The following is a 12,412-nucleotide window of genomic DNA, read 5'->3' as shown; positions in this document are numbered from 1 at the left end:
AAAGGGAAGAGTAATGCAAGGTGTGAACATGTTACCTCTTGTTGGGAGAATCTAGAAATAGGGGTCACTGTTTGAAAATAAGGGGTCACCATTTAAGACAGAGATGAGGAGAACTGTCTTCTCTCAAAAAGTCGGGAATCTTTGGAACTCTGTTCCTCAAAGGCAGTGGATGGAGAGTCTTTAAATATTCTTAAGGTAGAGCTAGATAGATCCTCAATAAGCAAGGAGGTGAAAGATTATCGGCGGTGGGCAGAAATGTGGAGTTGAGGTTATATCAGATCAGCTATGGTCTTATTGAATGGCAGAGCAGGCTTCAGGGGCCAAGTTGCCTACTCCTGCTCCTAATCCGTATGTTTGTATGGTACAGGATAACATAAATGTGCTTGGCAGCACAGTGTAGGGTGAGGACAAGTCAACAGGAAAGAGCAGCGCTCTCTTTGAAACTGGATTTTTATTAACAGCAAAATAAAATCACCCAAAGTCAATGTGATAGTCTTTTCATTCAAAGCTGACTTACTCAATTATCTGTTCATTAATCTGAGTGGGTGGCACGGTGGCACAGTGGTTAGCATTGCTGCCTCACAATGCCAGAGTTCGATTCCTGGCTTGGGTCACTGTCTGTGCGGAATCTACATGTTCTCCCCATGTCTGCATGGGTTTCCTCCGGGTGCTCCGGTTTCCTCCCACAGTCCAAAAGGTGAGGTGCATTGGCGATGCTAAATTCTCCCTCAGTGTACCCGAACAGGCGGTGGAGTGTGGCAAATAGGGGATTTTCACAGTAAATTCATTGCAGTGTTAATTTAAGCCTACTTGTGACACAAATAAATAAAATTAAAAGATACTTAAACTGAAATTGTAAAACAAATAACTCCCATTGAAAATGCAATGCATATTCTGTCACCTGTGCAGATTAAACATGTCCATCCTGTTGATAAAGTTAAAAATGGGCATACCAATTTCTCCCCCAATTTTCATGAAACATCCAAGTTCATCATTCTAGAAAAGGGCCGTGAAGCCAATCCTATTTTTACATCATGCACGAGTCGCACCAAAAGCTGCCACGCAATCAAATCCACACATGGGTAACCTGCAGATATTGTTAATGCTTATCACACTGGCCATTTTATAAGCTATAGCGAACAGTACACTAGCTTTCCATCAGCAAGAAATGTTCAGGTAGGGAAAAAAAACAAAGTAGTAAATTGCCTTAACGAGTTGTGCTGGCATGACTGGGTAACAAAATATCTGCTTATGATTGGAAATTCCAATGCCACCCAATGATTTTGTACCATCATTATTCTGCTCATAAAGGCATGGATGACTCGTGCTCTTTCTGAGGCGTAATGCCTTCACTTTGAATGTAGTGTGACACTGTGAGGTCACCTTCATTGTTGATGTCCGTGGGGCTCAAGGGGCCTGAGTCTAGAAGTGTCTAAAATAATTTTTACCTGCCCAGTACAACACCCATGAATCAGTCAATGGCTGCTGCTGTAATTTATATTTTGAAACAGCACTACGAGAACTGTTTAGTGTGAAAAGTAATTGCTGCACATGGAGCTGGCATTGACATTTTCATCTGATGCTCTGGTGACAGTTCCACACGACCCATTCATCATGAAAGGCGCTGAAAGCTGCATCTATTGCTGACTGCATTCAGCACTATAAATTTATCGCAACGGCAGAGGAAGCAGCTGAGCCTGACAGTCAACAGCCCGCAGACATTTGATGGCTAACTCTGAAGCAGAAAACATATTGAATTGCATTAGTTTTCAAATGATTGCCAGTATTAATAAGCTTCTCTTAACATTAGGTAGCTTAGAGACCTAAAATTGTTGATGCCATGTGAGAGAATACTGCTGCCATTGAGATGGAGACAAGCCCAATGATTACATTTAGTAATCGAGTGCGAAGTGGAAGAACCAGCCCCCACTACAGTCACGATATCTAATGATGTATGATTGATGATGGGCATTGCTCACCACTGAGCTTTCATAAAATCATATCACAGAATCCCTACAGTACAGAAGGAGGCCATTTGACCCATTGAGTCTATACCGACCACAATCCCACCCGGCCCTATTCCCATAACCCCACACATTTGCCCTGCTAATCCCCCTGACAGTAGGGTCAATTTAGCTTGGCCAATCAACCTAACCTGTACATCTTTGGACTTTGAGAAGAAACTGGAGCACCCAGAGGAAACCCACGCAGACACAGGGAGAAAATGCAAACTCCACACAGATAATGAGCTGAGGCCGGAATTGAACCTGGCCTCTGCATTGCACACTATTGGGAATTTTGTGAATGAACATGGTGTGTGCAGGAAGTGATAATCCAGGAAGTGAAGTTAATTCATAACTTCATGAAATTATTATCTTTGTGTACACAGCTCAGACAGTGCTCAAGTTTTGATTACTTGCATTGCAATAGTTGCTTTGAGGTTTTATTGCATTTTAAGTATTCCAATCGTGTTTTGGTGTTTCATTAAAATTGCTTAATTAAGATCATTCAATGTTATTCACACAAGAAACTTTGAAGTAAGTGTAGTCAGAAGCCCTATTGGGCAGGGAATTACATATCACTACCACCACACAAGATACATTTACAAGGGAAAGTGTAAACATAAAGGCAATTAAATATGAAATAGCTCTCCTCGCCAATCAAAAACTTATTTTCTATAAATAGGAATAGCAAGAACTTGTCTAAAACTTTACTTCAAGTTATTAAGTAAAAAACTGAAACTTTGTGAAGCAATTGGAACTCAACCTGACAGTTATTAGAGAAGCTGCGATTGCAGATAAACATAAAACTTTTCTGTAATTAAAGCAATGCCCAAAATAAGGTTTCAGTATGCTATTGCATTTCCAAAACATAGCACCTTAATTGACTCTGAAAACAATTTGATGATTGTAACAAGAATAGTGGATTAAACATGATATATTATTATAGTGGTTTAATGGTAATCCTTCTGTGACTACCCTAGTGATCCGAACAGAAGTAACTATGTTGCTGTGGGTTAAATTGGATATTTGCAAATTCTTTCTTTTTACCTTGAAATCTCAGATCCTAACAAAATTTGTCGCATCAGGATTTGCCCAATAGAAAGCAGTTTGAACATTGTGTAAATTAAGAGTTTGTTAGGCGCCAATTCTAATGGACGTCTTTATGTGCTGGATAAAGCAATTGAGCTTTGTTTAACAGTAGGCTGTATCCATAATCGGCAAGGAGAAGTTCATGTGACACAAGAAGCAAACAAAACTTCAAAACACTTTAAAAACAATCATTATAAACAGTCAAACATTCTAAAGGGGATGTATTTGCAATCTGTCATTCTTTCATTCCAGACAAAAATTGAGCACCAGATTCAAGAGTTCAAATAAAATATTGGTCACGAACAGCAAACACTAAACGTAACTGGCAAATAACAATTTGTTAACTGAAGACGTCAAAGAAGTACCCAGTGACAGAACTGAGGAGAGAACTGGGCTTTGAGAACTTCATGCTTCCTTTCCTCTGCCCTTGTTTTCTGTGGTTCAGTAAGTTGCATGTAGTTAATGAATGGCATTGCAGGGCTTCAGTTACCTACTTGACGGAGTAGTGCATGCCAAAACAGCTCATTCCTAACAGTACCAGATTCTTAGGAGGTCCTTGCACCAGAAGGTTCACCAGGATGTTGCCTGGTCTCGAAGGTGTTGGCTATGAGGAGAGGTTGAATAAACTAGGTTTGTTTTCACTGGAATGATGGAGGCTGAGGGTCTACAAAACTATGAGAGGAATAGTCAGAGGCTTTTTACAAGGGTGGAAGTGTCAATTAAAAGGGGGCACAGTTTCAAGGTGAGAGGGGGAAAGTTTAAGGGAGATTGCAGGGGAGGTTTATCACACAGAGAGTGGTGGGTGCCTGGAATGTGCTACCAGAGGAGGTGGTGGAAGCAGGCACATTGGCAACATTTAAGAGGCATCTGGATGAGTACATGAATAGGGAGGGAATAGAGGGATACGGACCGAGTAAGGGCAGAAGGTTTTTTTTAGTTTAGTTAGGGCATCATGATCGGCACAGGCTTGGAGGGCCGAAGGGCCTGTTCCTGTGCTGCACTTTTCTTGTTCCTTTTCATTAGAATTGAGGGCAATGGTGTCATTCACCGCTGTGGCTGGTTCATTTTCGCTGCAGGAACAACATGGTGGAACAATATGGTGGAACAACCTCCTTGAGCAGCCTTCATCTTTTAACACCTTGCCATGTTATTTTTGTCAACCTGCTGCATTTATTTTCCCAGGACCCCTCTCTTTCTTCAACACCACCATGGGTCACAACCATCAGATATCCAGTAATGGCCACCGTAAACATTCTTGTGATCAGAAGATTTTAGTACTAATCACTGTCCTCTCACTACCTACTCTTTATATATATTTTTTTAAATTACATATTCCAGGAATTCATTTCTGTAAAATATTAATTTTTCGATGTCTTCTTAGAACTGAAAAATCCGACAACAGTTGTTGACTTTTGGCCTCTGAGGTAATGACAGTGACAACAATGGCTTTCATTTTTATAATGGGGTAAAATTTCTCTCAGCCGTTGGCATAAAGCAGTTGGTATCAGATCGTCCGCCTGTTATATAGCGCCTGTTATTTAAATCCATTGACTGCAGTGGAATTGAAATTCAGCTGCTGTGTATAATGGGTGGCTGATCCATATGGCCTGTCTTGCACCACTGCACAATACTAATTTCAACCTCAATATCTTTAAAGTAAAAAAAAAACTGCCGCCAATGATGCACAAAAACCTCGGGTCATAGCATTACATGCCTGCAAGGCCGCAACTGAAAAAAAAATCCACACTTACAACAATGGCCCAAAGTACATGTGTGTGGAGCGTAAACGAACAAGTAAAATGAATGAAGTGACAGCGTGACTGACGGTTTTCCTTACCTTCTTTAGCTTTTTTGTGTTCATTTCTTTCTTTTTGAAGTGATTTTTCTAATCTTGATCTATGTTCATAAACAACTGTAAGAGATAACCAATAGTTCAAGGTCAGCTGATACGGGTAAGTATTCCTCTTCTATTTGAATCTTGGACATTAATCCTGACCAAAATGCTAACAAATACCAGAATCTGCAAATGGTGAAATTAACATCAGTTTTGTCTTATCAGCCATTACACATTTTGGAAAGAATATTTGCAAATGCTAAATATTAAAAATCTTTAAATTTCCCATTTATAGACTTGGAAATAAAACTGATTCCACTTCACTTTTTTTTAAAGTTTATTACACTATTGGCAAATGTATATGCTATAACTAACCATACAGCAATTACAGGAAATCCTTTCCTTATATGTACTGATGAAGTTACAGACTTTCATTGATTTTATTAAGATGTGACGTCAAAGGCGACTGCGTAAAACCAAAAGCATCATGGATTTCTGTGGTACTCAATCATTTTGGCAACATTTTCTTTCTTCCTAATGCAATTTCCAAATAAAACTTTTGTAATGCAATGGTACCTTAATAAGAGTAATTAAATCAACTAAATGGGAAAGAATGAATAAAAAACAATTTCAACTCATAATACCCATGCAATTTTCTGAATGATTGATGAGGGTATGTGAATAAATCATTGATGAGGCATGTTTGGATAGTGTGCGCGTATTTGGGCATGATAATCTCTGGTTAGTTAATTAATAGTCCATCACCATGCACAACAAGGCCTACAGAGCTATGGTCTGATCCACTTGTTGTGGGATCACTTAACTATGGCATGCTGGTTCTGCTGTTTAGGCTTCAAGATCTATTCCAGAGACTGGAGAACAAAGTACAGGCTGACACTTCTGTGTAGTACTGGGGGATGCTGTAATGTTGGGGTGCCTTCTTTTGGAGGTGACATTAAACTTGACACCCCTTTGTCAGGTAGATATAAAAGAGCAAATGACACTTGTCAAAGACCAGTTGCGTTCTCCAAGTGAAGTAACCAATGTTTACCTCTTAACCATCATCAATAAACCAGACCATCTGGTCATCAATCTCATTGCTATTTGTGGGACGCTACTGAATTGAAATTGGCTATCGTGTTTGTGCAACAGCCACTATGCTTCAATAGCTGTGGGGTGTTTTAGAATTGCCTGAGGTGATATTTAAATTCATTCCACAGTTGCTATCTGAAGCTTAACCAGACTGTTCACAACTTTAGCAACCTATCTGTACCCAAGGTGAGCCTCTGACCACATATCCTCTCCATCACCAAGACCATCTCTTTCCAATAAAAAGAAAGAGAAAATGTAGCAAGTCAGGCAGCAACTGTGGAGAGAAACAGAGTTAAAGTTTCAGGCCGATAATCTTTTATGAGAATCGTTTCCATGTCTGTAATATTGCCATTCTCTGTCTTTGCCTCAACCTACCTGCCAGTGAAACCCTCATCCATGGCTGTTTTCTCAGTACTTAAGCATTCTCGTGCTTCCTTGTCCGGCCTCCCAGTTTCCATGAACCACAGCTCACCCAAAACTCTACTGACTCACGCCAAGTCCTGTTCAGCCTGTGCTCCCTGGCCTACATTTGGTCTCTGTTCAACAATTCCTTGAATTGAATTGAATTGAATCCCTGTTTTCAAATTCCTCCATGATCTCACCCCTCAAGAGAAGGTTCACTGGATTGATTCCAGGGATAAAAGACTCATCTTATGAAGAGATATTGTGCGTTTTAGGCCTATAATCACTGGAGTTTGGAAAAATGGGCGGAGATCTAATTGAGATATATAAGATGCTAAAAGGGATTGACAAAGTAGATGTAGAGTAGTTGTTGCCCCTTGTTGGACATTCTAGAATGAGAGGCCATAGTTTTAGGCTAAGGATGGCAGATTTAAAACAGAAATGAGGAGGAATTATGTCACTCAACTGGTGGCGAATCTGTGGAATTCTCTACCCCAGAGTGCAGTGCATGCCGGAACACTAAACAAATTTGAGGAGATAGATAGGTTTTTAATTAGCAGCGGATGAAAGGTTATGGGGAGCAAGCAGGAAGGTGGAGATGAGGTCATGATGCGATCTGCCATGATTGTATTGAATGGCGGAGCAGGCTTGAGGCGTTGAATTGCCAGCTCTTCCTCGTGGTTTTTATGTATCCTACATTCCAAGATCGCTATGTCTCTTCTATTCTTGGTCTCCTGATTTTCTTTGACCCACCACTGGCTTAGCCTTCAGCTATTTGGGCCCTAAGCTATAGAATTCCCTGCCTCAATTTTTCTACATCACACTTGGCTTTTAAAACACTCCTTAAAACCTAACTCTTCAGCCAATCTATTGGTTACCTGTCCCAGTATCTCCTTATGTGATTCAATACAAAATATGTCGGATAATACCCCTGTAAAGGACTATTCAAGGTTCTATTAAGTAAAGGTGCTGCAGAAATTCATGTTATTGCCATGTTAACTGGAACTCCCTTCTTAAAAGACACAGATGCCATTGTTAGAAAGGAATCCATAATGCTTTGGTTTGCTTTCCTTGGCACTGATACCTGCAGGTAATTCCCTTAACTTGACACCAATTAACAGAGAGATACTGAAATATTACAGGTCTGGACCATATAATAGAGATTGCAGCATTCAGACTCTAAATTCTCATCAACCTAAATTCAGCAGCCTGGTTCTTAATGCTGGGGTTGTTCCACAGGGCATTTCTGAGGGAAATGGTCAATATACAGCTCCACAACATAAACATTTATGTCAGTTCTGCAGTCCCTCCTGCTTTGATTGTATTGCAGCCTATACAAAGCTGAGCATGCAAACATACGCTAAAAGTTTACAGTGGACTTCCTGATCCAAGTCCAGTATTATCAGTGTAATTATCAGTGAAAAGTCACACTCTACTATTTTGCAAACAGTTATTGTTTAATATTGTAATGTAGCAAAATCTAACATGCAGTTTTTAGCTGTTGCTTAATTTATACTTCTGGCAAATGCAACACAGTGGCACAGTGGTTGTTAGCACTGCTGCCTCACAGATTCAATTCCAGCCTCTGGTCACTGTCTGTGTGGAGTTTGCACACCCGTGTCTGCGTAGGTTTCCTCCCACAGTCCAAAGATGTGTGGGTTAGGTTGATTGGCCATGTTAAATTGACCCTAGTGTCAGGGGATCAGCAGGGTATATATGTGGGATTACCAGAATAGGGTTCTGGATGGGATTGTGGTTGGTGCAGACTCGATGGGCTGAATGGCCTCCTTCTGCACTGTAGGGATTCTATGATTCTATGAAATGCTGTGTGTAGATTAGGGCTCTCATCACATGGCATGCCAGGGTCATATTTTGTCTATTAGCTGAATAACTAAGATGGCATGAGAGGATGTACATCATTTTCAGCAAATTACAATAACAAGGGTGTTCTTTCTTGACTCCCGCTGCTAGAGGCAGTTTTTTTTCTGCCCCTACACATCATTAGTCCGTGAAACCTTTTTGTAAGGGTACACAATAATATCTTATAGCACAGTAATTTCCTTCAGAGACAATCTGCAGCAATTACGCTGCTAATGGCTTTGCATGATAATAAATTTATAGAGGGTACTTATGTACACCAGCATAGCTATGACATTGATGTCAGACTCCACTGCAACAGGTCAACCAGCCCCAAATAAATAACCTGTGGAGAAGATCACTGCAATGATTAAGTTTAATCCCAATGGGTATATCATTCTTCCTGCAACCCCATCCCCCACTTTCCAATGCATGATTCATCCAAGTAGATTTGTCACATAGTGCTGGAACAAGATTACTAATCAATCCTTGCCATCAATCTTTGGGGTGCTATTCCTCTATTACACCCAAAGACATCAGTCATAATAAAACCGTGTCTCCAGGGCCTCACCAACAAAATAGCCAGGTTGTAAAAACTATTTTCCAAGCCAAAGTCCCAAATCTATGCATCTATCTGAATGACAGTTCTCAATGGGAATTTTTTGATGGCAAAGTAATCGTTTATACCCCAGAAAAGGATTTTATGCATTGGACTCACATTAACAGCACCTTACTGCCATACGTGCGTTAACTGATTGTCTACCAGACAAAAAGATGCTGACTAATCGTCTTCATGTGATAAGTGTGCCTTTACTTGACATAAATCTGAATACATTAATAATAATTTAATTATTCTTGCTCCTATGTCGCATTAACCTGTTATTTTATAAAACGCTTTGTAAATGACTTCAAAATGCAGAGTAAAAATGTCGAAGGATATTTTGACTATGAAGCTTACAACAGTAAAAAGTAATAAACAAAGATCTAACCCAATCATTAGAAGATCAATGTCTCTTCAATCAAGCTTGGCCATCCGAAATAATAAAAAGCCTGAAGCAATTTTAAAGCAACCAGATTTCAATGTTTTAATAAGTAATTTAAACACCATTATAACTACAAATACTACAGGCAAGTAATTCTTGCTTTCTAATTCCTGCATTGGCTCAGACTCTGCTGCAGAGTCTGAGCCAATGTCCACCCTAATCTTTCTAATGGGAATCCTTTTAAGACAGGGAAAAAAATCAGGACTCACAATGAAGGTAACATAACGGACAGAACTCAGGATCTTGAAGGAATTGATTGTCTTCTCTATTGGCAGAACGGTACAGCAGGAGCTGAACAATGACAAAGTTATGTTTTTGTTTGGCCCAGCTGGGGCTTGGATGACCTTAAATTAATGGTAAGGTAACACTCCAATTCATAGGTTGGGCCAAGATGACTTTTGCTGATGTGACTTTGGGAGTCTACCCCGACTATAAAATTATTCTTGTCACCAGGAATTCAAACAGAGTCTCTAGCCTTCTGCTACATGTAAACTGGAGGTTCGGGATCCAGGAAGTTTGGGGCCAATGAGTTTTTAAAAAACACATAAATCCATTAAATCTTTAGGGAATTATTGTTATTGCAGTGGCATGGGAAGCAGTTGGGTCAAAGTCTCAGTGACATTTAAACATCGACGAATCAAACTATGAATCTTGCTGGAAAAAGAGACATGGGTTGGAATTTTACCGCCACGCCCGCGGCTCACAGAACGGAATTCTCTGCTGGCCTCGGGTTGGATTTTATGAGCCTCGCCTGAGTGAGGTCATAAAATACCAGTAATGGTGTCAAAGCTTTTCATCTTGCACTCATCAGGTCAGGTGCATGAATACCAATTGTAACGGGAACAACAATTTATATTGCATGAGAAGAGAGTGCTGATTGGTTGCAAGTGGATTCTGATTGGTAGATGTTCATAAATTATGGATCATTTAAACAGTTTTAGAATATTGTATTTCAATACTGCAAACTCAGCTAATTGAGTTAAATAATTTTTGCATTACAGAACAAAAAAAAAGATGTGTGCCTATAAAGTAATCTTCATGACCACCAGACATGTCAAAGCACTTTACAACCAACAAGCTAGTTTCAAAGTGTAGTTAGTGCTGTAATGTAAGAAACACAATTTGCACACAACAGGCTCTTAACAAATAGCAATGTGATAATGACCAAATCATAAGCTTTTGTTGATTGAAGGATAAATATTGATTAGGACACTGGGGATACCTCCCCTACACTTCTTTGAAATAGTAGCACGAGAGGGCAAGTGGAACCTCGGTTTAATATCTCTTCTAAAAGACGACACTTCCAACAGTACTGCAATTCTTCATTTTTGTGAATCCAGAATCTTAAACCCAGAGGCAAGAGTGCCATCATCTAACAGTTGCCTTCATTTGTATCTTAGATGGGATGCAGAAAGCTCATCCTAAAGCCACATTACAATGTCAGTGGGGAAGGGAAACTGTCTCTAATGAATCAGTGTCCATTATTCTACTTGCCACACAATTTTCATGTCCAGTGGAGTCACCGTTGACGTTGAAAATTACCCTCAATGCCTCATCAAAGCATTCATTAGTTATGGAAGAGTTGGATGAACAGCGAACTGTTCTCATCAAGTGCTCCCTTATTCAAACCTTTCCATTGTGTCTTTGATCTTTCTTGATTGACAGTTTTATGGTCAGATGCTTCTTTAGGCTGAACTATATGAAGTATTATATATCACTATACTTTCATTTCAATTTCAGATAGGTCTAAAGGCAATTTTTAAGCTGTATGTGGATGCATCAAGACCATTTGCATCAAACACAAATAAATAGATTTGAAACAGAACCCAATTTGTAATCATGTTCACCTCTAGGTTGCCCCTTGCTGCCATAGTTTGTGAACATTTGTACAATAGAGAGTTAAAAGTGAATTATTTGCCAAAACATATTTCAAAAGCTTCAGGTTTCTAAACATGGATGCCAACACAGCATGTCATCCATCGTGACTGTCATTATAATGCACTATCACTCTCTGCGGTATTAGACTTAATTAGCCATTCCATTCTCGTGTTGGGGGGGGGGGGCTGATGTTCCAGGATTTTGACCCAGCAACAGTGAAGGAACAGTGATATAGTTCCAAGTCAGAATGATGTGTGCTTGGAAAGTACCTTGCAGGTGGTGCTGTTCCCATGCATCTGCTGCCCCTGTCCTTTTACAGGTGGCAGAGATAGCCATTGCAATGCCACACCCAGAACTCATTCTGTGAACTTGCCACCTTTTGTGCTTCCTCCAAGTGGTGTTCAACATGGAGGAGTACTGCTTCAATGAGGGGAACAGTATGTGGTACCAGCAGGAGGTTTCCTTGCCCATGTTTGACCTGATGCCATTAGTTTTCAAGGCATCCAGAGTCAACATTGAGAACACCCAGGACAATTTCCTCCTGATTGTCCACCACTGCACCACCACCTCTGGTGGGTCAGTCCTGTTAGTGGGACTGAATATACCCAGGAATGGTGATGATGGTGTCCAGGACATTATCTGTAAGGTACAATTCCTTGAGTATGACTATGTCAGGCTGTTGCTTGACTAGTCTGTGAAACGGCTCTTCCAATTTTGACACAAGCCCTCAGATATTAGCAAGAAGCATTTTGCGGGGTCAACAAAGCTGGGTTTGCCATTATTGTTTCCGGTGTCAGGGTCAATGCCAGATGATCCGTCTGGTTTCATTCCCTTTCGTAGACTTTGTAGCAGTTTGACCCAACTGACTGGCTTGCTATGTCATTTCAGAGGGTATTTAAGAGTTAACCACATCGCTGTGGATCTGGAGTAACATGTAGGCCAGACCAGATAAGGATGGCAGATTTCCTTTCTGAAGGACATTATTGCTCTAGATGGGCTTTTACGACAATCAATGATAATTTTATGGTCGCTATTACCAAGACTAACTTTTGGTACCATATTTATTAACTGAATTTGAATTCCACCAGCTGCTATGGTGGGATTCAAACCAGTGTCCCTACAGCATTAGTCTGAGCTCCCGGATTACTAGTCTGATGACATTCCCATTACGCCACCACTTCCCCAAGCTCTTTGCATCAAGATCCTCCTTTAAT

At 40.3% G+C, this 12,412-nt stretch overlaps 1 protein-coding gene across 6 annotated transcripts in view; it reads right to left on the bottom strand.

Annotated features, from left to right (window-relative positions):
* LOC144490680 (Golgi integral membrane protein 4-like) overlaps window positions 1–12,412 on the bottom strand; it is a 117,006-nt gene that overhangs the window by 86,538 nt on the left and 18,056 nt on the right. For all 6 annotated transcript variants that reach the window (XM_078208384.1, XM_078208407.1, XM_078208392.1 and 3 more), the window contains exon 2: window positions 4,930–5,004. In XM_078208384.1, coding sequence (XP_078064510.1) covers window positions 4,930–5,004 — 75 coding nt within the window. The remainder of the gene's footprint in view (window positions 1–4,929; window positions 5,005–12,412) is intronic.

The sequence above is a fragment of the Mustelus asterias genome, chromosome 3, assembly GCF_964213995.1.
Source record: "Mustelus asterias chromosome 3, sMusAst1.hap1.1, whole genome shotgun sequence".
Lineage (NCBI taxonomy): Eukaryota > Metazoa > Chordata > Chondrichthyes > Carcharhiniformes > Triakidae > Mustelus > Mustelus asterias.
Note: the sequence above shows the minus strand (reverse complement) of the source record. Positions and strands in the feature narration are given on the sequence as shown.